Here is a 26,138-nt window from a genome sequence, read left to right on the forward strand (position 1 = left end):
ACTTTTTCTTGTCTTGTGTGAATATGTAGAGCAGACATTATGAGAATTTATTTTGATTGTCATCAAGCCTTTATTACCAACTGCACTTTATTTTTTAATTTTAATTTTTTTTCTTTTTAAAAGATTTTATTCACTTTATTTTTTTAAAAGATTTTAGTTATTTGTCAGAGAGGGCACAAGCAGGGAGAGCAGCAGGCAGAGGGAGAAGCAGGTCCCTTGCTGAGCAGGGAGACCCCCCCTGCCCAACACGGGGCTCCATCCCAGGACCCCGGGATCATGACCTGAGCCGAAGGCAGATTCCTAACCGACTGAGCCACCCAGGGGCCCCCCAATTTCACTGTATTTACAGCACTAAAAAGGCAACAAATATTTCCTCTGTTTGCATTTGACAAATTTAATATTTGGGTCTTTCCTGAAGATTTTCCCACTAGTCTAGTCCAGTTTAGCTATTTTCAGTTTCATTTAAAAGAAACTGAGGCCTAGTTCATGGGCTGTTTTCATTCCCAGCACTAGCTCAGTTCTTGAAACTTAGATCTTTGTTGAATGAATGAATCCGGCTCACCATGAGCAGCTGACAATGGCAGGTTGTCCCCTCTTTCCAATTTTAAATTCACAGAAGACCATTGTCACTGAGCCAGTAATTTCTGGGCTCCTTTCTTCCCGTCTCCTCCATCTCTTAGCCTGGGTATGGCTGGTGTGACTCGGGAGGTCATTTGGGCCTAGGAAAAGTGGCTGATTGTTGTGCCACATTGAGTCGTGGGGCCAAATTCTGGTCGTAAAAGAACAAATCTCACTGTTTTTCGGGAGGATGTTTCTTGTGTGAGCCTTGGAGGCTGGGAGCTGATTCTGTTACTTTTGTAAAATCACCAGTCGTGGATGTCCTTTGTCTCCCTTGACCCGTCTTGACCACCCTCCCCGCTTCCAGACAGGAAGCCCTTCGCCTGGGCGCCCGTGCAGAGCCCACCTGCCTGTAAGCCCCTTTCTAACTTGTCCCATACCCTGTGGAGGAGAGCACTCTCAATTCTTGCTTTCTTGGTATTTTCATAGCAGTTGACTCATAATACCCACAAACTGCTCATTATGTGTCATGTACTATAATAGGAAGAACTTGCATTTTAGAACCACAGAACCTGGTCTTGAGTCATGATCTTACCATTTGTCATCGTTTAAAACCTTCAACAAGTTACTTCACCTTCAGTTTCTCATCTGTCAAAAGGGAGTGAGAATACCTACCTCATGGGACTCTTATGAAAAATGAATGAGATTGTGGAATAGAGCTAAAGTTTGCACCTGGAGGGAAATTTATAGCTTTAAATGCACTTATGAGAAAAGAAGACAGGGCAGAAAAGCAATGAGCTGTGTATGCTTCCATGTCCAGAGTTAGAGAAAGAACAACTTGAAGCCAAAGGTGATAAAAGGAAAGAAATTAATAAAGGGAAAAATCAAGGAAAAAGAAGACAAATATTCAATAGACACTTGAAAGAAAGCAAACTAAAGGTGGATTCTTTGAAAAATAAAAATACAAATTGATAAATCTCTGATGAGACTGATCAAGACAAAAGGCACCAAAACCTAATGTCAAGAATGAAAAGGGGGCACGACTGCGGGTCTCCCTCAGTCTTTAAAATGATCTTAGGAGAATAGTATGAACAGTTTTATGCCAATAAGTTTGAAAAAAAATCACCTGGATTCCCTGGAAAACCACAACTGTACAAAATCAACACACAAAGAAATAGAAAATACGTGAATGGTCTTTTCCCTTTTAACCAGAATCTGTGATTAAAAGTGCTTAAAGGAAGCTCCAGGCCCAGGTGACTTCACTGACAAATTCTGCCAAACACTTAAGGAAAAATTAAGCCAATCTTAACGTAAACATCCATTTGTGATAAAAGCTCTTAGTAGAATTGTAGTAGAAAGAAACTTTCTAACCTAGGGGGGCGCCTGGGTGGCTCAGTCGTTAAGCGTCTGCCTTCGGCTCAGGTCATGGTCCCAGGGTCCTGGGATTGAGCCCTGCATCGGGCTCGCTGCTCAGCGGGAAGCCTGCTTCTCCCTCTCCCCCTCCCCCTGCTTGTGATCCCTCTCTCGCTCGCTCGCTGTCAAATAAATAAAAATCTTAAAAAGAAACTTTCTAACCTAAAAAGTGATATTTTAAAATACTGTATAGCAAACATCACGCTTCATGGTGAAATGTTGAAAGCTCTGTCCTCGAGGCCCGGGTCAGCTTGGCACTGGTACAGCTGTCACCTTGGGGACTTGTCGCAGTTGCTGAGCACAGTGCTGGGGTGGGTACAGGGCCCCAGACTGAGAGAGCGTTAACCACGTAGGGTATGTCCCACCATGGGACTTGGGCGAGGAAAGCTGGACTTTCCTTGTTCCTACTGGTCAGCCAGGAGCATGCCTCACCTCTGAAGCCCTCTGCAGCTCCAGAGTTAACTTGGTTTTGTTACTTGGCGATTCAGGTTCTTTCTCCTAGGAGTTGAGTTTGTCTTTTTGTGCTGAGCCCAGGGACAACCTCTTCTTGGCTCCTGGCACTTAGTGGGCTCTTAATAAATCTTATGCAGAACGGACCATCTATTTGTGTCTAAACCATGGCTGAATCCCGGCAGAAAACGAATCCCTCTGCCTGAACTCTTCAGGTGTCGAGCTGCTTCTCCGTCCAGAGCAGGCACCTGTTCCTCCCTGCACCTGCTCCCTGCAGCTGTTCCCAGAGCTGACTAGGCAGCCCAGCCAGTGGCTCGATTGGGCCACTTGGAGACTCACCTGAGCCCAAAGCCCAGATATTTCCTGAGGAGCCTGGAGCAGAGACAGCTGCTCTGGGTAGGCTTTTTGTCACTGCAAATGTGGGCTGGCATGCTCCCAGGAGAGCCCTGGACAAGAGCATAGGATTGCTTAGAGAAGGGGGTGCTGTGAAATGTGGCACCAGGGCCCAACGAGAGCGGCCTGTCGGCCTTTGTGATATCCTGGAGTTACAGTGACATGCCTCCCTGTGATGATGGAGCAGAGGTCCAGACAGCATGCTGGCAGGAAGAGTGTGCACGTGGTGCCCGGGCAATTGCCTGGTTATAGTGCGCGTGCCGTTGGGGCACTTGGCTTTGAAGTACTGTCATCCGCTCTTTGAATTTATTGGCCATACAGTGCTGTGTTCAACTTAAGAAGCTGCCACATCCATCAGATTAAACCCTTTTAATAGCAACTAGATCTTAGGTTATAGGACACCAGATTTATTTAAACTTCAGATAGTTTTTAGAAAACCTCTTGGTATGATGGAGAGAACATTACCTTAAAACAAACTTGTCAAATGTTGTCTCTGCCATTCATTACTTGGATGACCATGGGCAAGTTCCTTAACCTCCCCGAGCATCAGTTTTCTCAACTAGAGAGATAAAGGGAGTGATAGTGATAATAATTACTATCTAATGACAATTACATTATAATTTACCATGTCCACCCCTGCATGTCTGGCCTCATTTGACCCTCACTGTAATTCTGTGATGTGTATTTCAGATTCATCGCTCTTTTATAGATAAGGCCATTGAGGCGCAGAGAGGTTAGGTGACTTGCCCACTGTTGCCCAGCTAGTGAGTAATAGGTCTGGGATTGGAGCCTGTGTTCCTGTTTCTTACCATGCTTCTGGACTGTCTCATAGGGAACTGTGAGAATTAAATGTGATCACATATGGAAAAGTACCTAGAACAAAGTCTTGTACCTTGTAGGTGTTAACAGCGTGGATCACTCTGCCCACCCCACCCTAGCTGGGCAAAGCTGAGGCTTTGGACTCCTGACCATGGTAATTAGGGAAGTTCCAGATCTCTGGCTGTGTGACCTGAACACCGGGTGTTGGAAAGGAAGGTGGACTTTTCACCAAGAAGTCAGGGAGTCTCATGTGGCTGTGGATGGGTCATTGTATCACAATGATTTGTGCTCATCAATGTCACAGGGGGTCCTTCAGCTTCCTCCCTCTACAAAGAGATTAATCACCCCTTTACCCTTGCCTGGATTTAGAACATTGCCTCATGACCCAGAAATGATCCCTTTTGCTTATTTGTCTTTACTCTCTCTAGCTGACCCTCACACGGTATCTGAATAAACTGGTCTGAATTTTGGGGCTTCGGTGGCTGAGGTGAATCAGTGATGGGTTGGGGGGAAGACAATGCCCAACACAAGTGAAACATGGGGGAAGCTGGGGGTGGAGCCAGGTGTCCAGAGGGGATCACTTCCTCTCGTGTCTTGCCACAGGGCCTGGTTCTGCCGGGTGGGTAGGACAGGGAGGGGCCCGGCGAGCCCAGAGATGCAGGGATTCTGCCCGTGTTCGCGTGTTCTCCTCACACGTGCCCTGTCTTCTCTCCATGGGACGAGCAAGATTGTTTAATAAGGTTATCAGTCTGTTGGTCTAAGAACATGCACTGTTCTCCAGAAAGCTCTTTGAGCTCTTCAGTAAGATGTTGAGAAGGTTCACTTGTTAATGTGAAACACACATTCACACGCATGTAACATATGCATATATATACGTTATTGACTTTTCTCTCACCTCAAGGGAACATTTGAGACTGCGCTGTACTAAGGCAGTGGTGGGAATGGAAGTTGTAGGATGGGGGTGGCTTGCTCATTACCTTAGGGATTTAAAAACTGCAACAATGTGCTTTTCTTTTATAGGTTTGTCTGCGGATTTTGAGCCTCTGAAGTTGACCTCTGCGTTAAGCGTTCGCTGCTGCTCCCTCACTGCCCGAAGAGATGTCTGTCGCTTACGATGATGCCGTTGGAGTAGAAGTGTCCAGCGATAGCTTCTGGGAGGTACTGCCCACGCTCGCGTCCTCATGAATGCAGAGACCAGGCTGATGGCGCCTGACAGGCCTGGCTTCTCTTGGCCAGAATTGGGGGAGAAGATGAGCAGACCCCAAACAGGCCAGGTCTCTGTGGTCCGATCCAGATGGCGGCAGGTGTGGCTAAGCTGTCAGTGGAGGTGGTGAACTTACCTGGCTAGAAAAGAGTGATAAAGAGGCTAGAGGTACATGTCAGGGTCTTATCAGTCTGTCTGATCTCAGATCTTCCTTCTCATGCTTAGCCGTGACATGACTTGGTGCTGCATACACTTATTACTGGGCTTGGCCGGGGAGGCAGTGTTAGCTTCTGACTTGTGTGCGGAAAAGCGGACAGTGGTGATGTGACATCATGCTGGACGGTGCGGGCAACTGGCCAGAGGGCTGAACAACTGCCCTCAAGCCTGTCGGAGCATCTTCCTGCGAGTCTTGGCCCTCAAGGAACTCCTTTTCTGATTAGATATTGGGGGGGTGGGTTGTGTTTTCTGGAAGTCAGTCTTCCTGGGCCCACTTTTTCCTGCCTGCTGCTTAAAGGAAAGTCCATTTTTGTTCTTGTGGCTAAAATCGCTGGGGGCTTAGTGGAAGGAGCACTAGCTTTGCAGTTGGAAAGATCTGGGTTCTGATCCCAGCTGTTCCCTTGCTAGCTGTGTGACTTTGGGCAAGTTGCTTGACTGATCTGAGCCTCAGGTCTTCATCTCTGGGGCGGGGGGGTGATACTGGCCTTCGAGGGAAGCTGCAGGATGAAATGAGAGTATACACATCAGCACCCACATGGGTGCTTTCCCGACCCCAGACGCTCGAGCAGCGCACGAGTTGGGGAGGATTCTCAGGGTTTGCTGGGGACTAGCATGCATTAGTTTTATAGACTTTGATTGATTAGGTGTATAATTTTGTCTGAGAGCAAATACCACGTGATACTATTGTCTAATAGAGACTGTGATCACAGGTGCCCGGTTTTAAAAAAGATGGGCAAGGAACTCAAAATTCTGTTAACACTCTTCGGGGGCCTGGGTGGCTCAGTTTGGTTAGGTGTCCAACTCTTGGCTGAGGTCATGATCTTGGGGTCATGAGATGGAGCCCTGTGTCGGGCTCTGTGCTCAGTGTGGGAGAGATTCTCTCTCTCCCTCTTTCTTTCTCTCAAATAAATAAAAAAATTTTTTAAAGATTTTATTTATTTATTTAATTGACAGAGAGAGAGAGGAGACAGAGAGAGTGAACACCAGCAGGGGGAGCGGGAGAGGGAGAAGCAGGCTTCCCGCGGAGCAGGGAGCCCGATGTGGGGCTCGATCCCAGGACCCTGGGATCATGACCTGAGCTGAAGGCAGACGCTTAACCGACAGAGCCACCCAGGCGCCCCAGAATTTTTTTGTTTTTAAGATTTTTATTTATTTGAGGGGCACCTGGGGGGCCCCAGAATTTTTGTTTTTAAGATTTTTATTTATTTGAGGGGCGCCTGGGTGGCCCCAGAATTTTTTTGTTTTTAAGATTTTTATTTATTTGAGGGGCGCCTGGGTGGCTCTGTCGGTTAAGCGTCTGCCTTCGGCTCAGGTCGTGATCCCAGGGTCCTGGGATCGAGCCCCACATCGGGCTCCCTGCTCCGCGGGAAGCCTGCTTCTCCCTCTCCCGCTCCCCCTGCTGGTGTTCCTCTCTCACTGTCTCTCTCTGTCAAATAAATAAATAAAATCTTAAAAAAAAAAAAAAATTCTGTTAACACTTTTCTTAAAGTTGGGCAGAAGGTCATTATCGATTTTTAGCTGAATACTTCATTTTATTAAAAGGATGTGTTTCATGAGCAGGTACTATGTGCTAGGTCCTTTTGAGGCTCCAGTGGGACATGTGACAACCCGAGTCCTTACCGCTCGGCTGGTAGTGGCCTTCCTGGTGGGTATCCAGGCCGGAGGTCAAATTTCAGTAGCCAGAGAGATGCATCTGCCCCGGGAAACATTCCACAGAAGGCAGCAAAAGTGACAGGGTGGCGATAGAGTCACGGTTGGGTTCCAGCCACTGCATCAGTGGCTCCCTGGCATTGTTAGGCACATTCTCATGGCACAAGGGTGTTGGGGGGGGGGGCGGGGGGGGGTTGGGGGGTGAAATACCCGGAGCTGTGTTAGAACTGGCAGTTACAAGATACAGTTTGGAGGTGCCTCTGGGACAGTGCTGAAACTCAGGACTACCCCTCAGCCTCCATGTGCAGATTCAGGTTCATGGGCCGACAGGCCTAGCTTGCTTGCCCCCAGGGAGGCTGTGGCCTTGCCAGCATTGCAGAAGCATTTGCGGAGCCAGCCATGGCTGTGCAGCTCCTTCCTGTGAGCTCCTGGGAGGCTGGCCTTTGGAAAAGCAGGTCCTTGCGAGTTTCAACACTGAACCAAAACTAGCTAAAATCCTTTAGAGTTGTGGGAAAACTTTCTGTTTGTAGCTGCAGTGACATTACCATCTGGTACTAATTGGTACCCGCCTTGAGCTAGATGGTGGTACGGAGGCTGGACACACAGCGGGCCTTGTGAGCGATAGGCCAAGAGAGGCAACCGGACAGGTTCAGATGTGTCCTTTGGAGCCAGATGGCCTGGGCTTGACTCCATGCCGGGGGGGGGGGGTGGGGCACTACTTTGGGCAAGTTACTAATTTTTCTTTGCCTCAATTTCCCAATCTGTAAAGTGGGGGTAAAAAAGGTACCTATATCCTGGTATTGTGAGGATTTCAGGAATGAACACGTGTAAAGTGGTGTAGGGCATCAGAATAGCTCTGTCCCTCTGATGTGGGAGCTGGAGGTCATCAGCACATGCATAGCACATCATCTGTGCTTGCAGGGTGCATTCGGCAGCATCATTTGAATTACCCAGTTGAGGGCAGAAACTGCTCTGGAGAAATTAGGTAGCTAAAAATAGTGCTATTACAGAAGTCTTTAGCTGCTGCTTAAGAAAAAAAAAAAAAAAAGTTGCCAGCATATATTAAATCAAGTGGCTTTAACAAGTCCTGTCGCTGATTTAAGCTCTCAGGCTCCCTGTTAAATTCTTAGCCGCGAGAATGTCAGTGGACAAGAACATCTCCTTTTGCCTGAGGGATGCTAAGGCCAGTGGTTTATTTTCTAGTCAGGCCCCGCTCATCTTTTGATGCTCTCTCTGAAATTACTCTTCAGCTTGTAGAAATCAGCAGTGCTGTCATCTTCCTCCTCCCTGATGGCTGTTCATTGAACGGAGGGGCAATTCCTCAGGGGGAACCCACCCCATTCGGCTGTGAGTGACTTTGGTACACGCTGCCAGCCGCGCATCTTCTCCATGCTGTCAGCAGGGTCCCTCTTTCCCATGGGAGATGTCTTCTTACTGATGTGACCCACAGACCTGTACAGATCTACAGAAAGCCTTGTGGTCTTGGGCTGGAAAAGTCCTTGGGCTTAGTTTTCCTCCTTTCCACTGAAAGGTACTTACCGGAATGGGTCATCTTTTGCATGCTGGTTATGTGCCTGCACAGGAGGGACATGACCCTGTCCTCCAGGAGCCTTTGGCTGTGACATTTGGAGGTAAGCTCTCATGGGAGGAGACTGACACCAGACAGATCATTATGTAGAGTGCTATAAGATTTGCTGGGGTGGGGGCACAGCAGGAAGTGGGGCTCCCGCTTGGGGGTGGGGCAGGCAAGTGCATTGGAAGATGAGCAGGATGTGTTTGCTAGATGAATGAGCGAGTAAGTCCTGGGAGGTGAGATCACCCACAGGGACTAATATCAAATGGAAGTGTTTGTAGGTATTTGGAGGGAACACTTTCTGTATTACCCAACACTTAGAGTAAGTAAGCTGTTTAGAAAAGAGAAGTGGGCTCTGATTCCCACAGTGAAGGCTCCTGGAGGAGAGAAGACGATGGCCCCCGTGGGGGGGGAGTGGTCAGTGGAGCCAAGCCACAGTCTGCCTCTGAGTGTCATGGCGTTCAGAGGAGAAGGACCAGCTGCCTGGCATCACCGGAGAAGGCGTGTGGGGTAGATGGGGCTGGACTTTGAGATGGGATGGCATTCTGAGTTGGAGCAAAGTCTGGAAACCGGAATGAGCACAGCCTTGCAGAGGGCTGAAGACCTCGAATTCTTTGGAGCCCAGGGCTGTTTTGGAGGCCAAAAGTCATGTGGGATTGGGTAGGTTGGGACCGAGGGGAGGCTGCTCCCCAAGTGGGTGACTTCTTCAAGTTGGAGCCTGGCGTGTTCTCGCAGGCTTCCCAGCGTGGGGTAGGGCAGCTCAGTTACTTCTGGCAAGTCTTCTGGCTCACTCCAGGAGCCTGAGGGCCCTCCTACTGTGTCCTCGGCTTCTAGGCCCTGAGTCTGGGTTTTCTCATAGGCCCTGGGGCCTGGTGTACAGAGACAGCCTAGGCTGCAGGTTGTGGGGTTTTTCAGGTGTCACCAGGGCTTTCTAGGAGAGCCTGGCCTCCTCTGCCTTCAGTGGGCTCCGGGCACACAACAGTGGGTTTGTCGCCAGCAGGCCTGCTGCTGCGTGAGTCTCCGAGGCCTCCTTGGTGGCCAGGCTGGGAGGGCAAACTGCTAATTTCAGGAACTGGGTCCTGAATCTGCCTCATCCCCGAGGCAGGGGTTCTGCTCAGCTGTCAGCCATATGTGCGGTTAGAGCTCAGATCTCCCTGGAGAAGCCTGGCTGGGGCTGACCTGTACTGCACTCTCTGTGGGCACAAAGAGCCTTTGAGGAGAAGAGTATTTGGGGGATGAAGAGAACATAAATATCTTGCTGAAAATGTTCTAAGAATGTTAGCCCTAAAGAGTTAGCATGTGACTCCCGGTATTTAGCATCGCCTTCAGAGAAGGCTCTCCCTGCAAGCTTCCTGTCCGACTGTGGAGACAGAGTATCACAAGAGAACATCTCCACATGGAGCGCGGTTTTGTCTGGAAAGCTGTCCACATGGAATGGCATGCACTTTTCCCATCCCTCTAGAACAATTTTGTAGGTAACATATTTAGAAGATGCCCCTGCCCTGTGTGCGTGGGTTCCATGGAGCCTGATTTGGCACCTGCCATGGTCCAGACCCATGGCTGAGTCCTGGGGTTCCAAGATGAGTACCTAATCTGTGTTGGGCAGTTACAGGGCAGCAAGGGTGAGTGGAAGCACAAGGCACACAGAAATAAATTGCCTTGCCCCCACCTCCCCCCACTTTCTCAGACCTGGACCGAGTTTCCCGTATGATGGCCTGTCTGTGGGTGTATCAGCTTCGTTGTAATCCCGCTGTGCTCGGGCAGAGCTCCCAGCAGGGTGGTGGCATGCCTTGATTTCCCTGAAGTTTCTAAAGGAACCATTAATTCATTCTTTCAGGCAAACTAATATCTGTTGTGTCACAACCGAGCATTAGGGCACCGGCCTCCCCTGTGCCGTGTTCAGTCTGTTCTCTACCCTGAAGCCAGGCCAGCTCACCCAGAAAAGCAAACCTATATGATTCCTTGCCCTGGGTGGGAAGCTCCACTTTTCCGCATCACCTCCAGAGTAAATTCATACTCTGTAGCATAACGAAGGCATAAGCATGTGTTGGCAGCTCCTGGGCCGTCTGGTACTTCCTAAGGAGCGCTGCCCTGGGCTCCTTCTCTAGGTGCCTGTCCACAAAGAGCTGCCTCCCTTCCTGGTTGTCTTTCCTCCAACTGATCTCCACTGCTTTCCCAGCTCCTCCTCCAGGCAGCCTTCCCTCACCCATTCCGGCAGGCGTAGGCAGCCTTCCCGCATGCCCATTCGGTGTGTAGTCTCACCTTCTGCTTCTCCCTCTGGGCTCTGAAGAACCTGAGGCAACGACATGATTCTCACCCGTGTCCCCGGGACTTAGTGTGGCGGTGCCTGACATGCTGAATGCCTGTTGATTTGAATGCACAAGGAAGTCAGAGAAAGGAAGAGGTGTAATGCTAGGTAACAAGACATGCTTTGCTCCTAAGCTTGCAATGAAATATTTGGAATGAGAGTATGTATGCAAATAACTGCAATAGTGAACAGAAATCATTCTTTCCGGAGACATTTGTAGAGCACCACTGTGTGCCAGGCCCTGTTTGAGGCCTTGGGGATACAGCATGAATAAAACAGACAGAAGTGACTTTTATTTATTTTTTTAAAGATTTTATTTATTTGTCAGAGCGCATGCGCACAAGCAGGGGGAGCGGCAGGCGGAGGGAGAAGCAGGCTCCCCGCTGAGCAAGGAGCCCGATGCGGGCGGGACTCGATCCCAGAACCCTGGGATCGTGACCCGAGCTGAAAGCAGATATGTCCCCAGAAGTGACTTTTAAATGGTCCAGATGCGGCGCTATGAGGATGTGGAAGAGGCTCTCCCTCCTGAGTGGGCACGCCAGAGCTGTGCCAGAGGTGGCTCTAGGCGAGCTGGGACTTTCTGTCCCCCCACCCCTCTATCCCATGCATGGGTGTATGCTCTGATAAGTCATCAGGCTGCATGTGCTAAGCTATATGCATTGTCTGTGTAGTTTTAACACAGTGACAATGGCTAGCATTTATTGCTCTGTACCAGAACCCTGCTCTGGCTTATATGGGTGCTCTCGAGCCTCACGACTGTCTTCTGAGATTGTGATCTCCATTTTACAGGTTGGGAAACTGAGGCTTGGGTGGTTTTCTGGTGCCCAGCTTCACATAAATAGTAGGTGGTGGAGCTGGGATTCGGGCCCAGGCACCTCCCTCTAGAACTGCTCTCTTGCCTCAGGTCTCAGCCTCCCACGAGCTCCTCAGAGAAGAGAAATGTTCTTTTGCTCTGAGTGCCACATACTTAAAGCTTTTGCTAAAGCATGAAGTCACACCCTGTCTGGGGTCAGATCTGGGTACCACCGTTTGCTAGTGTATGACCCCGAGGGCTCAGAGAAGTGAGATATATATAGCCTGCCCGGTTTCCTAGGCAGTGACATGACCTTGCAGATTTCTCCTCCCCAGGATGGTTGCAAGAATCAGTAACCCGCACAGGGCCAGGGTCCCACGATTCCTGAGCCTGAGTGGCATGTGGCCTCCTCATTTAGTCTGTTTCTGAGCCCCGCATGCGAATGTTGCTTGCATGGGAACAGGCAGAGGTGGATGAGTCAGGTGGCCTCTCATCTTGGTGCCAGCTTGTTCCTCCCCTGTCTGAGTGCCATAAAAAGAGCCGTTCCTTGAGAGAATTGTTTTGCTGTCAAGCTTTTCCTCTGAAGATAAATTATTTTCTCATTTGATTTTACTGATGTCAAAGTAACTTGTGTAAGCAATGTAAGATAAAATGTTTAACCTTTTTACTCAGTAAACAAATTATACAATTTTAGAGCTGGTGGGCTCTTGAGTGCTTAATTAGACTGTGCTCGCTTAGCTCCATAGAGACATTTGTGTACAAATGTTTGGGGCTGGCACTGAGGGACCCAGGTATGGAGATGGGGTAAGGGAGCTCATGGTCTCGTGTATGTGTGTTGTGTGTTTTGGAAGGGGGGCTGGTAACAGAAATCCATGAAGGTAGAACCAGGGATTCGGATGCAGCGGACTCAGGGAGAGATGGGATACTGTGAAAGCATCAATTTGGGGAGGGGATGGTCACGGAAGGAAGGGGGCATTACCTAGAGGAAGTGCTATTCCCACTTTTCCAATCTGGCAGTTTCCCCACCAGGTAATTTGGCTTTGTATCCCAGAGGTTTGCCTGATTTCAGACAATTCTCTAACTGTCCCCACCTCCTTTCACTGTTGGAGTTTCTACCAAAAGCTGCCAGGCCTCAGCAAGCCCTTACTTAGAGACCCCGGGGAGGTTAGCGCTGCTCTCATGGCAGGGAGGTGCCACACATCCAGCGCCTACCTGGAGCATGAGGGGGAATCAAAGAGGGTCTGACCTGGTCACTTGCCAGCCGTGTCCTCCGGCTGTTTCCTGGGCACTTGGCCTAAGGACAAGTGTGTGTGAGTGCCCCAGAGACCGTGAGCCCCAGGGTGGAGTCTTAGGGGTGACGGCTTGCGGGGAGGGTGTGTGCTGTGCTCATGGACAAGTCCACGGGCGTCGCTGGGCCTTTGTTGATGTCTGAGCAGTATGTGCCGAGGGCGCGGAGAGCAGCGAACCCAGCTGACCACCCTTGAGGAGGAGTTCAGTTCTGAGATAACTTTGTTTCAACACCTCCTTCCTCTATACTTTATGTGTTCTGCCTTTGGAGTTACATCTGCGAACTGGGATTTCTGGGTTTCTATGTCTTCCTGTTTTATTTGAATGCTTAAAGATCAATGATGTGGTTGATCTTTCAAGTTGTTGAAGTTTGGGATTTGTGCTTTATTATTATTTTTTAAAAGATTTTATTTATTTATTTGATGGAGAGCGAGAGAGGGAACACAAGCAGGGGGAGTGGGGGAGGGAGAAGCAGGCTCTCCGCCGAACAGGGAGCCCGATGCGGGGCTCGATCCCAGGACCCTGGGACCATGACCTGAGCCGAAGGCAGACGCCTAACGACTGAGCCACCCAGGCGCCCCAAGGGATTTGTGCTTTAAAGCTACCATGTAGCACAGGGCGCCTTTGCAGGGTTAGGAGCCTCCTTTTCTTCACCCTCCTACTTGATGAGTACAGTGCCGGGATCGGAAGGCAGGGCCGGTCTGCATGGGGAGTGCGAGCTGAACACCGGAGCTGGGCCTGGAGTGAGGCCCCGGGGCAGTGGCAGGACTGGTGCGGGGCAGAGTCAGCCAGAGCACAGATCAGTGAACAGGAGCAGGCCAGCCAGCAATTGGGTCTGTAACCCTTGCAGAGTCCTGCCGGGTAGATCGCATTGCCCCGTTTTGAGGATGGCGGGCCCAGTGAGGTTAGGGCTAGTCCAGGTGCTGGTTCGGGGGAGCACCAAGGTGAGGAGCTCCTAAGACCCTCTGTTCCAGTGCAGGGCAAGTTGGGAGTCCAGAGGGTGGGTGCACTGAAAGGCAAAGGGGAGAACTAAGTGAAGTGGAATCCTGTAGAAATAAATGAGGACTGCCAGAGCAGTCTGAAAGCAGGGCACAGACTCGATAGTTTTCAGAGATACTCCGTATTTCCCCTGTGCTGTCAAGCACACAGCACATTTCACAACCTAAAATCCACAGTGGCCCCGTTTGGAAAGGAAAGTTCAGAGTTGGGGTTGGGATAGGCTGAGGTAGGAGGTCCTGTGCTGGCACCTGGGGGACGCCCTGCCGGTGCATGCGGGCTATGGCCTCTGTCGTGTGCCTCTCAAAGAACATGGGGGGGAGGTGGTGACGCGGCAAGGCCCAGGCTGGAAGCACTCCCAGCCTGCCTGGGACACAGGTAGACTCGGGGATAAACTAACTCGGATCCCGGATTTGACTGAAAGCCTTGTCAGCATAAATGAAGCAGCAGTGGGGCTCTCCTGCTGGATTGTGCTTGCATGGCTCTTTCCAGATTGGCAGAAGCGTTAGCTAGCTGCTCATTTGTCATCTGTGGAGTTACTCTCTGATGGTGCTCTAAGAGTCGATTCTTTTTAGCTTTTGTGAGGAGAGCTGGAATGACTCACTGGATTAAAAACTTGGTAGATAAAGGCTCATGAGTTACTTCATTGCCCATGCTGAGCTCTAGCTGAGCACTTAGCAGTTTCTCGGTCCCTTCCTGCGCACCTGGAGTGGGGATTCCCACCCCCAGCACCATTCAGGCATTGAGAAGGTATTACAGGGTGCCCTCTGGGTGCCTGGCATGGACGATGGGGAAGAATGAAGGCTCAGTACTTGCCCTCGAAGCCACTGTTAGCACATTTAGGCATGCAACAGTAGATGTCCGTACAAGAGTAACAAGGGAGGGATGAGCTGAGGGGGAAGACTTCCCAAGGGGATGGGATCTCGTATAGCTCATGCTCTGTGGGCCTTGATACCCTGCCTCAAGCCTTCAGAAAGCAGCCTTGCCCCTCAGAGTTCCCTTCTGCTCTTACCACAAACATCATTTCCTTCAGGCAGTCCCGACCACCCAGAGTGTTCCTTCCAGAATTTGTGGCCATCTGTAACTGGGTTATTTATCTCACCGTAAGTCCCAGGAAGGTAGGGACTGACAGTTTGTTCACCATTATATCCCTCGTCCCTCACATAGTCCTTGGCACAGAGTTAGGTGTTCATTGTACATTGGTGTGTGGCAAGAGGGTGGTGCCAGGCTCTCAAAAATTGAGTTATGAGGGCTTCAGGGGTAGCCAGCCAGTTAGTAGCATTGCCAGACTCTTCAGTTAGAAATCCTGGAATTGCAAAGGGCCCTTGGAGATAGATCATCTAGTCTTGTCCCCCCTCTTCATTTTGTCTCCCAGTGGCCAGGTCTGCTCAAGTGATGTCTGAGCCAGGCTAAGAGCACACCAGGCTGGGAAGAAACCCACCCCAGCCCAGTGTGTTTAGTCCTTATGAAATCAGTTCTACCTCCACCCTACAGCAGAAGAAACAGAAAGTTGGGGAGAGAGACCCATACAAGGTAATTTATTTGGGGGCAGGTCCAGATCTTTTCCTCTCCCTGCTGAGAGGTGACCTCATCAGAGAGGGCAGGGGGCTGAGGGACTCAAAACAGGTAACAGAAACTCATTCAGACAGTCTCCCTGCCGCTGCAGGACCGTCATTAAGGAATCCCAGAAGGGTCGTCTTCCATCCTTGTCTTTCCGAAAAGCTGGTTGAGAATATCCTGGAGCCTCTCAGTGTACTTTGTCAGCTTTGGATAAAACATTGGACTCTGACTCTGTGGACTTGCCGGTGGGGGAGGGACAACACCAAGGGCTTTTCCTTCTGTCCGGTCAGCACAGCACAGCTGGCTCGCCCTTGAACCCGCCTCTCCAGGATGTAGAAGGAGCAGCCTTTAGGGTCACAGGTTAAAGGGCATGAGCCTTCTGAGGGTGAAATCAAGGTCATCTTTGGCAAGTGGTCTTAATAGTTTACAGGTTTGGGGTTCCTGACGTGAGCCTTGGTGGCACACAGTGGAATTAGGAGCAGGGCCCATGCATTACTTCTCAGTCTTGAACTCCGCCTGTGGCCTTCCCTGGGACCCGTGGGCCTGGTTGGAAGCACACATATCACCTGACGACCCATTAAGTCTTAAATTTACCCTCTCTGGAAGGTGGGCTCTGCCTTTTCTGGCTGCATGATCATGGGTGACTTTGCCTCTTTAAACCTCAGTTTCCTTTTCTGTAACATGGGAACACTAATAGTACCCACTGCCAAGGATTGTCACAGGATTAAATGAGGTGGCACATGCCGAGCTGTTAGCACACTGCCTTGAAAATTGTAAACATGCTCTATTATGATGCTCCTGCTGATAAAAAACAAGTGTGTGGTGCCTGTGGCCAGAGGCTTGCAGTCCAGCTAGGGCAGAGAGGCTAACATGCACGGCTGTGACCCATGTGGGACACGCTGTGGCTGCAGGCCATGGGGACAGTTGTGGAAGGGTCCTCGTGGCGCCCACGTGGACCAGCAAGCAGGAGCCTGTGGTGGGGAATTGGTCTCGACTGTCTGCAAGTGCAGGTGATGCAGGCGCTCCTTCTTGGTGGTCCGGCAGGGACAGCGGGTGTCAGGGAAGCCTCCGTGGGGAAGACAAGCTGAGCCTTAATAGAAAGCTGGAACTGGGGCAGGTAGGCTGGGACTCCACACCCACACCCTTCGCCGGCTCTCTCCCTGCCTTTGACAGTAGTCCCTTTCCTAGTGATAGGACGGTGTTAGCCGGCTCTTGTGAAGCCTCTCGCCTGGCTTTGTGTGCAGCTATTTTTAATTCCCATCGAGGACATCATGCTGTCACCTTGTTTCTCTTTCTCCACTGCTGGTGAGGTCTGTGCGGGTTGCAGTGTCTACACCTAGTCCTGCACTTCTTGCTGCTTGCCTCCACGTTGGTATGCGCCCCCCCTCTTCACCCACACATCCCCCAGGTAGAAGATCCAACGTGCCTGTGGCCCAAGAGAACATTTCTGTGGGGATATGATGCAGGGACAAAATTGCTAGGTCCTCATGGGGCATGTGTATGCTTAATGACTTAATTACTGCCTGCTTGTTCTCAGGCCTGCCCCAGTCTGTTTTCCACCGGTGTGTATAATAAGGGTCCTGTGTGCCCCCTCTGTCCCACACTTGGCGTTTCCCACCCTTGGGTCTGCCCTTCTGTAGGAGTGAAGAGCTTTGTGATCATGGGCACCCCCCCAAGTTGTACAAGGGTAAGCCCCTTGCTGCTGTGAGCCCCTTGGACTTTGCTTCTCTCTGAAGTTGCCCTAGTCATACCCTTTGCCCGACTTCCCTCAGGGCCTGTCTTTTTCATGTTGATATATAGGACTTCCTGGGATATTGCCTTTTAGTCTCTTGTCAATTTAGACATAGCAAATTGGGAAACAGTGTTTGCAGTCTGTTAACTTTGTCCATGGTGTTGGTTTCTGAAAAGAAATCCTTAATTTTTGATGTAATAAAATTTATTTATACACATAGGCACATGTGTATGTAAGTATTTGTTCAGCTTTGACTTTGGAAATTTTGTTTAAGGATCTTGCCTGGCCCTAAGTCACACAGATGGTCACCTGCATTTTCTAATATTCACTTCTGGTCCTACCTTACATTTTTGTTGAGTGCCAGCCGTGTGGCAGAGCCGCTGGAAGGCAGGGGAGAAAGAGTGGTGGATGAGGAAGGCAAAGGTCCACACCCTCTTAGGGCAAAGAGTTGGACGTATTTGGGCTTGATGTCCTGTATGCCACAGGCTCTGGTCCACACAGCTTGGGACACGTGAAGGAAGGCCGTGCTGGGATTGAGCCCTGCTTCGGGCTCCCAGCTCAGTGGGGAGTCTGCTTCTCCCTCTCTCTCTGCCTCCCCCCCCCCCGCCCCCCGCTTGTGCTCTCTCTCTCAAAATCTTTAAAAAAAGAAAAGAATAAACTGGGGGGCTGATGGGTGGGAGGCTCAGAGGAGCTGCAGGTCGGCATTCACTTTCCCTGTCACCCACTTGGGATCCCCAGAGGTCTCACCGGGTTACTTCCAAATCCTCCAGCCTTCCTGTTGCCTTTGGCCACGGTGATCCACAGAAGGGAGCTGGCCAAGCTAAAGTCAGAGAAGCAGGCATTCTCCTGTGTCCTTGTGAAAGGCAGTTCCAGACTGTTTACATGTAGAGAGGATAAAGGAGGAGCTGGTGCGACCTGTTTGAGCAGTCCCTCCCCGCCCCCCTGTAATTACAGTCCTGCTGGGTTTTGGATAGAGCCCACTGTCTCTCCCCTGATTGCCGATTATGCAGATGTTTCTGCACAAGGATTGCTGCAACTCCATCCCCAGACTCATCTTAGCTGACTATAAATCCACGGTGTGTCTGACGCTGGATCCTCAGTGCCTGGGGTGGAGGAAAACTAGAGGAATGACTGGAGCCAGACTTAAGAGAGAGGGAGAGGTAGGGAGCCTTGAGGAGGGCAGGCTGCTAGGGGGCCCTAGGCCCCGGGGTGGGGAATTGTGGGTGGAGAGAGGATAGAGTGATTCGGATTCACGGGAGGACAGCAGAGCTTGGGGGTTGGGCCCACACATTGGCCCCCCAGTTTATTCTTTCCTTTATTCCACTCCCCGGGGAAGAGGGCGGTGGGAGAGTGACTTCTGGAGGACTCTAGAGAGGTGGTGGTTCTGCTTTTTCCCAAGCCCAGCCTGCATAGACTACAGCCCCTGGGGTGCCTGGGCACTGACTGGATCCTGCTACCTCCGTCTGGCTCCCACCTGCCACCTGGAGGACAGAGCCGTCCCCTTTCCTGCTTTCCCGCTCTCTGTCCTCACTGCTATGGCCCCAGCCTGAGGAGGCCACTCTCCCACCTTCCCCCAGGAGCTTCACCCTCCTGAACCCCACCAGTCCCCCGAACACGGAACCCTTCAGGATGATCATCTGACACCCCCTACCCCCGGCTGCACCCAACCCTAAGTTGCTAGTCATTCCCTTGCATCCTGTGTTCCATGCTCCATGCCTCATGGACAGCACGCCTGAGTCCCCGTGCTGGTACATCTTTTCACCAACACTGTTCTTTTCCTGGAGATCGATCTCTCTCTCTCTCTCTCTCTCTCTCTCTTTCTCTCTCTCTCTCTCTCTCTCTCTCTCTCTCTCTCTCTCTCTCTCACTCTCTCCCTCCCTCCCTCCTCACCTTTAACCTGGTCAGCTTCCTACTTGTCCTTGAAAATTCAGTTTGCATGTTGCTCCCAGTACACCTTCCCCACCTCTCACCCCTCCCTCTGACCGGGCAGTCCCCGAGGGAGAGGAGAGTGTCCCAGCCCCGCATCCAGGCAGGGTTGTGTGCTGAGGTCCGTCTTTAGTATCTTGGTATCTGAGGGAGTGAGCCTGAATTTCAAGGAAGTTAGGAACATAGATAGCTTCTGACCTAGTTTTTAAAACGGGCATTCTGTGAGTAAATCAATTGATATAAGGTTTGGAAGAATTCTCGTTTATTTTTTAAATTTCTACATAAAGTTCTTTGCCATTTGGCCACCTCAAAACAACTAGTGTTTTAAAAAGCAAGAGAGAAGCTTTTAAATTACAAAACTGATAAAATAGAAATAGCTAACCATATAGATCCTCACTTTAACATAGGATCAGTTTGTCATGTGTTTGAAAATTAACTCACCTTGCATTTTATAAAAACCGGTCATCATTATACCTCAATTTTAAAAATGTATTAAAAAAAAAGAACACACTCCACCAAAGAAGACATATGGGTGGCAGACAGGAACAAGAAAAGACACTCAGCATCACTAGACATTAGGAAAGTGCAAATGAAAATCACAATGAGATAATTGCTACATACTAAAGTGGCAAAATATTGAACAAACAAACCTGACGCAGTTCCAAGTGCTAGTGAGAATGTGAAGCCGTTGAAACCCTCGTACATTGCAGTGAGGAATGCAAAATGGACAGCCACTTGGGGTAACAGTTTGGCGATTTCTTACAAAGTTAGACATATACTTATTGTATAAGAATTCCATTCCTAGGTATTTACCCAGGAGAAATGAAGACATATGTCCACACAAAGACCTGTCAGTGAATGTTCATAGCTTTTTTAATAATTGCCCCAAGCTGAAAACAACCCCAATGTCCTTCAACAGGATGAAAAGGCAAACAAGTGATGGTGTGTCCATACAATAGAATACCTCTTAGCAATAAAAAGGAGTAAACTACGGACATAGACAATAACATGGATGAGTCTCAAAAGCCAGACCACATACTGTGTGATTCCATTTATCCCGGACAGCTTGGTAAATGGTGTTGGAGAGGAAGACTCTCCTGTCCTCTTCAGGGTCCTTCTAGTTGGACTAAGAATCAAATTGACACGAGCCAGATTAACAGGAGAAAATAAAATTTAGTATATATGGGGAATTCACACAGGCATGGCAGATTCCAAAGACAGGCAAAATGAGGCATCTCTGTCATCCTGAACTAAGGAGAAGTGGGTACGGGTCTAGTACTTCAAAAGGAAGGAATGTGATTGAGAGGAAGATGATAAAGAAAAAGAGTAAATGTTTAGAAAACAAATGTTTGCTGGGCCACTCAGAAACAATGGCACACAGAGGACTTGGATCAGATAGGCCTTGCTGGGTTCCTCCCTGTCCACCAAGCCTAGTTCAGAGTATAATGTAGTTATCTATGGTGGTAGCTCTCTTCCTGGAGCAGGTTGTCTATCTAAATTCTTTGTAGACAGCTGTGGGGGAGGTAAAGAGCTTTTCCCGAATCTGCTGGGGAATGATTGCTTTTTAACTCAAAATAATCTTTATGTCAAAGTGACCTATTTGGGGGAGGCCTGCCCCTGGCCCCTACGAGGGACACAGATCAGATCAGTGTTGCCAGGGCTGTGTGGGGCAGAGATTGACTGCAGGAGGGCACAGGGAACGTGGTGGGGAGATGGAAGTTTCTGCACCTGGATATGGTGATGGTTATGCATGGCACACATTCATCCGAACTCGGTTAAGCATAGACCTGTGAAGGGTGAGTGTTACCGTATGTAGATTATATTTCAGTTTCAAGAAACAGCGGTCAGTAGGTCTGCTCTTAGGACAACCACCAGTGCCTTGCTCAGGGGAGCAGGCACACTGCTCTGCACTGGGCAGTTTATGGAGAGGAAACAGTGGTACCTGATGTATGTCCCTGTGTGTGCATTAAAGGGATGGCCGGCCCGCACCCACATGGAGCCTTTTCACCCAGCAAAGGCCAGCGGGGCAGACGTTGCTGGAGCGTCATGAGCACTCCCTTCTCCCCTTGCCTCAGCAGTGATCACAGTGCCAGCATTTAGACCTAAACTCATGCTTCTGGAGACATCCTGCCAGTATTCCTTGTTGCTTCTAGATTTTAAGAGTTTGTCCTTTAAATATGAACAGCAGCTAAGGTACGCGCTGAAGAAGAGTCGTACCAACAGGTGCCTTTTTAGGAGATACTCTTTTCTTTTCCCTAAATCTTTTTACAGGGTTTTGAAAAGCAGAGAAGAGCCAACATATTGTGATCTTGATTACCCGTGTGAGTATTGTTGGTGGGAGTGAGATGAAAGCCAGCTCTGCCTCGTGGTTTCCTGTCGACTGTCAAGTCTCAGTCAAGCTATGATGAGCTTAGCTCTTCTTGGCACCAGCTCAGCAACAGAGTTGTGTTTTGTTGGTTACTTGTTTTCATCCTGCTGTAAATTTCAAAATGACAGCCAGGCCCTATTTTAAGGGAAGTGAGCATGCAGTGTCACTTCCAACTGGTTGTGAAATGCTTGCTTTTAGGGGCGCCTGCGTGGCTCAGTCGCTTAAGCCACTGACTGATTTCCGCTCAGGTCATGATCTCAGGGTGGTGAGATGGAGATTCAGATTGAGCCCCATGTCGTCAGGGCCCACGCTCAGCGGGGTGTCTGCTTGAGAGAGTCTCTCTCCCTCGCCCTCGGCCCCTCCCCCACTTGTGCTCTCTGTCGTGCTCAAAAAGAAATAATCGAGAACAAGAGAAAGAAATGCTTGCTTTTGCCTTGCTAAGAAAGGGGCTGCTGAAGGATAGAGTTGAAAGGTCTGTGTGTTGGTGAGGAGTAGCAGCCTGGCCACACCCCAGGCCGGAACAACGGCTGACGTAGGCTCCCAGAGCTATTCAGCATGCCTGCTGGAGAAGGCTGCCCAGGCCGCTTCACTCCCGGGGGTCCTTGCTGTTCCCAGAGGAGCGGGGTGCTCTCTGGCCTCAGGGACAGCCCTTTCTGAAGTGGCCAGAACCCCTTCTCCCCCACTGCCCATCTCCCTTTGGGACCCCTGTGTTCTGTCCCTCTGTGAGGTCTTCCCTACCAGTACCCCCTTCACCTGGTTAGCTCAGGATAGGAGAAACTAGGGTAGTTTGAACTGTTCATAAGTCGGAGTTAGCGGGCTGTGCCGCTGGTCCCGCAGCCTTCCCGGGAGACAGAGGACTGTCCCCTTCTCTGTAGAAGTGGGAACTAGTCCTCCCTGTCCTCCAGGAGCTTCCCAACTGAGCCCAAACAAGAGATGAAATAGGAGAGTGATTAGCCAGGCAGAGACCTTTGGAAATGGTAAAACTGGTAAAAGTTGATTAAGATTTTTGAAGACAGGGGAAGACAAGGTTGAAATAGAACAGATCATTTTGCTGCCACATTTCCTCCAGTGCTCCAGCGTCAGCCGCAGGCTCTTCTTTCAAATCAACTGCTGAAAGAGTGAAACATATTAAACACTTTGATTCTCACTCCAAACTAGCCACTAATATTTTGTCAATTATTCTTTATATATTTGATAAGTTAGTCTCTTTTCACGTGTGAGAGAAAGTAGTCAAAACTCACCATAACCCTCGTCAAAGCAGGTAAGAGTCTGAGCTTTGCCGTCAAGACGGTCCTACCTGGAGCCATTTGAACCCGTGCTGCTGCAGGATCCGGGGACTGATGTCATTCTCCAAGCCTTGCTCTTCTCCTCTTAAGAGGGGGACAGTTAGTCCTACTCATTAGGGCAGGGCAGTATTTGGAGGTGTAAAACACCCACTATGGTGCCTGGCACACACTGGGTGCTCAGTAAGTTGGAAATAGTATTTATTGCTCTAATCAGGAAGTAATAACCCAGCATGGGATGACATTTAAGCGGAAGGCACCTGAAACCTGTTTATACCAATGATGATCAAAAGGTCTTTTGCCAATTCTATAATATTAATTATAGGATCATTTTAGGGACGCCTGGATGGCTCAGTTCCTTCGGCTCAGGTCATGATCCCAGGGTCCTGGATCAAGTCCCGCATTGGGCTCCCTGCTCGACAGGGAGCCTGCTTCTCCCTCTGCCTGCAGCTCCCCCTGCTTGTGCCCCCCCGCCTCTGGCAAATAAATAAATAGATAAAATCATTTAAATCTGAGTTACTGAATTCTTTTTCTTTCTTTTTTTCTTTTTCTTAAGTCTCTCTAGTCAGACTTCACTTGCTCTGGGTAGCTGTCCCTGACTCCTCAGTTTGCACGAGATGCCCTTCTGGGTACCCTCAGCCCTTCACTTCCCTCTGTCAGAGCCCTTCCTGTGCTGGTCTGTCTCCTTCCCTGACCCACAGGTCAGAGCGTGGACACTGGCCATGTGGTTATTGAGAAGGTCCACATTTTAATGTTGCTGCTAGTAATAAAAATGGGGAACTTGTCACCAACAGTGCAGGATGCCTTTCGAGTGGGAGAGGGGATGAACTCCCAGGAGCCCAGGTAGCACGGAGGCTCCTTGTGCAGCCGTGAGGATTCGGCTGCCCCACTCCCAGGAGGGGCCCCCAGCCTCACGGTGTGGTTCTGTCTCCTAGGTTGGGAACTACAAGCGGACCGTGAAGCGGATAGACGATGGCCACCGTCTGTGCAGCGACCTCATGAACTGCCTGCACGAACGGGCGCGCATTGAGAAGGCGTACGCACAGCAGCTCACCGAGTGGGCACGGCGCTGGAGGCAGCTCGTGGAGAAGGGTAGGGGGCCGCCCGGGCGCTCCAGGCAGATCTCACAAGATCAGCGCAGGAGTGCATCTTCAGTTCTGGGGGGCTGTGCTTCATAGTGGGGAGCAGCAGGGAGCCGTCACCCAGCAGCCCGGGCTGTTGTGGGCTTTCTTCCCTTTTCTCTGTGGCACGGGGCTTCCCTGCAGACAGTGCCAGTTTCCCGCCGCAGCCCTTGTCGTCCATAGGACGTGCTACGCTTGCCAGTCTAACTCAGAACAGCTCCTACAGGGCCCAGATCTGAGTAAAGCACCTGTCACATCAGAGGCCTTGTGGCTCTACGCTGTGGGCTCCAGCACGGAGAGTTGTTGATCTGTAAGCTTGGCTGTGTAGCACATCAGGCAAGACTAGATGGTGACATGTGGCAGGCTTTCTAATTTCGAATTTTAACAGGAATAACTAGAGGTGTTACATGGTACAGGTTTTGCTCCCGCTCCCTCCCTAGCAAAACACTCAGAAGATTCAGGAGTTTAGTAACAGAATGCTGCTATGGATATGGATTGTGCTCAGAATCCACTTCCCAGCAGTAGAGGGAGAGCTGGGTGGATTACGGGGTTTCCCGGGACAGAAGCCAGATAGTGGGACTTTCTCAGGGTGTGCTGGGGGCCAGGCTCTTCTACTGGCTGACCTCAGAAGATGGGGAGGCCAGGCCACTGGCTGAGTGGTCTTGGACAGGCAGGGCCCCATGCAGCTACAGCTGGGTCTGGACCAGCTGTTCATCTTTCCCCTGTTGCTGAAACAAGTCATTTGTGGGGCTTAGCACGGTGCCTTGGTTCGGAGTAGGTGTCAGGGAGCGAGGTGGCCATGCACGAGTGAGGAGTAGCCAGGGAAGGGGCAGCTCCGTCAGTAAACCGTAACTGTTGTTTTATTTCCACCTCTTAGGATCCAGCTGTCAGCGCTGTCCCTTGTGTTTATTCAGAACTTGAGGTTCACAAAGCACCCTTGCCCCCGCTTACCTTGTGGATCCCGCCACTGTGTTCAGACCAAGACTGGAGAGGGAGCTGCTCATTTTGTAGACACAAGGGATTCAAAGTTCGGAAGGGCTCACCCTCCACGGTTATGCCCCTTCCAGCGCCTCTCTGTGTCATTACCCAGCTCAAACAGTGACTGTCACCGGGGAGAGCCTTGAGGACAGGACCTGGATCTTCCCATTTTCATCCTTAGATTCTGTCATAGCCTCTTCCTCCCTTACCTGATGCCATGCTACCCCACACCCTCAACAAAATGACAGGCCGGATTACGAGCTTCCTTCCTGAGCAGTGTGCGAGGTGACCACTATCTAGAGATTTCCATCTGGCCAGAGCGGTTTCCTGCCTCCAACTGTCCTTCCTCTCTGCAAGACAGGGCTTCCATTCTGCTGAGAGACAGTCCTCCGTTTGACAGGCAGCTAGCTCTTGAGCTTCTGCTCTGAGCCAGGGCTCCATTCTCCTTGTGGGAGTGAATAAAAGAGGTGCTTCCCACCGCAGGGAAGGGAGAGGGTGGGCTGCAAGAGCGCCCCAGCAGCTGGGGGGAGAGAGGTCAGCTCACTTCAGAGGCTCCTCCTCCTCCCGCTGGCCTTAAGGAAATTAAAACTTCCAAGATGCAGAAATTGAAGTCTTTAAAAGCTTAGTGATTTTAAAAAAAAGGAAATGTGTGTAATCCCCGAATTTCCCTAACAAAAGAATGGTTGAGTAGATCCAGCTTCAGTTCCTTATTCTTCATCCCGGACTGAAAGAACCGAAAGGAAACCTCCCAGCCCCTGCAGCCAGGCTGCTGGCCTGGAATCCCGTCCTCACAGCTGAGAGAGGTTAACGGCCGAAATCCCCACGCAGGGCCTGTCTGGGAGCCCTGGTGCCCAGTAACCACCAGCTTCTCTCCTGTGCCAGGGCCCCAGTATGGAACGCTGGAGAAGGCCTGGACGGCAGTCACGTCCGAGGCGGAGAAGGTGAGCGAGCTGCACCTGGAGGTGAAGGCCTCGCTGATGAGTGAGGACTTCGAGAAGATCAAAAACTGGCAGAAGGAAGTCTTTCACAAGCAGATGATGGGAGGCTTCAAGGAGACCAAAGAAGCCGAGGATGGCTTTCGGAAGGCACAGAAGCCCTGGGCCAAGAAGCTGAAAGAGGTGCCTCCCTCCTGCAGGCTGCTCCTGCGCGGCCTGACCCCATGCTTCTTGGCTAGACCCCCTCTGACTGCTTTAGGCCCAGGATGGTAACAGCAGTAGAGACGAGGCCCCCTCTTTGGGTTAGCAGAAGGGATTAATTTAGAATTTTTCTTTCTTTTGTATGTGTTTTTCTTTGAAATTTGCAAATAATATTGATACCCGTTTTTCTAAAAGTAGCCAAAGCCGCTGAGTCTCCTTTGGCCTTGGCTAGCTGGAGGCTCTCCTACATGGACCCCGTGCCCACAAGCAGACCCCCCACCACCGCAGCTTGGCCAGCCCCTTCCCTCAGGGGCCCCCTTGCTGCTTCCTTCTGTCTCCACCGGCTGGCTTTTCTCAGGAGCTGCACCGCCTTC

General features: G+C 50.5%; 1 protein-coding gene across 7 annotated transcripts in view; it reads left to right on the plus strand.

Annotated features, from left to right (window-relative positions):
* PACSIN2 (protein kinase C and casein kinase substrate in neurons 2) overlaps positions 1-26,138 on the plus strand; it is a 133,297-nt gene that overhangs the window by 89,265 nt on the left and 17,894 nt on the right. For 6 of the 7 annotated variants that reach the window (XM_025881925.2, XM_073882677.1, XM_025881927.2 and 3 more), the window contains exons 2-4: positions 4,654-4,791; positions 23,465-23,621; positions 25,511-25,746. In XM_025881925.2, the coding sequence (XP_025737710.1) occupies positions 4,732-4,791; positions 23,465-23,621; positions 25,511-25,746 (453 nt within the window). In that variant the 5' untranslated portion in view covers positions 4,654-4,731. Of the gene's footprint in view, positions 1-4,653; positions 4,792-23,222; positions 23,373-23,464; positions 23,622-25,510; positions 25,747-26,138 lie in introns of those variants that run through there. The other variant, XM_025881928.2, reaches the window with a different exon arrangement.

Source organism: Callorhinus ursinus, unplaced genomic scaffold (genome assembly GCF_003265705.2).
Source record: "Callorhinus ursinus isolate GAN/ISIS: 27379988/994484 unplaced genomic scaffold, GSC_fseal_2.0 scaffold48, whole genome shotgun sequence".
Lineage (NCBI taxonomy): Eukaryota > Metazoa > Chordata > Mammalia > Carnivora > Otariidae > Callorhinus > Callorhinus ursinus.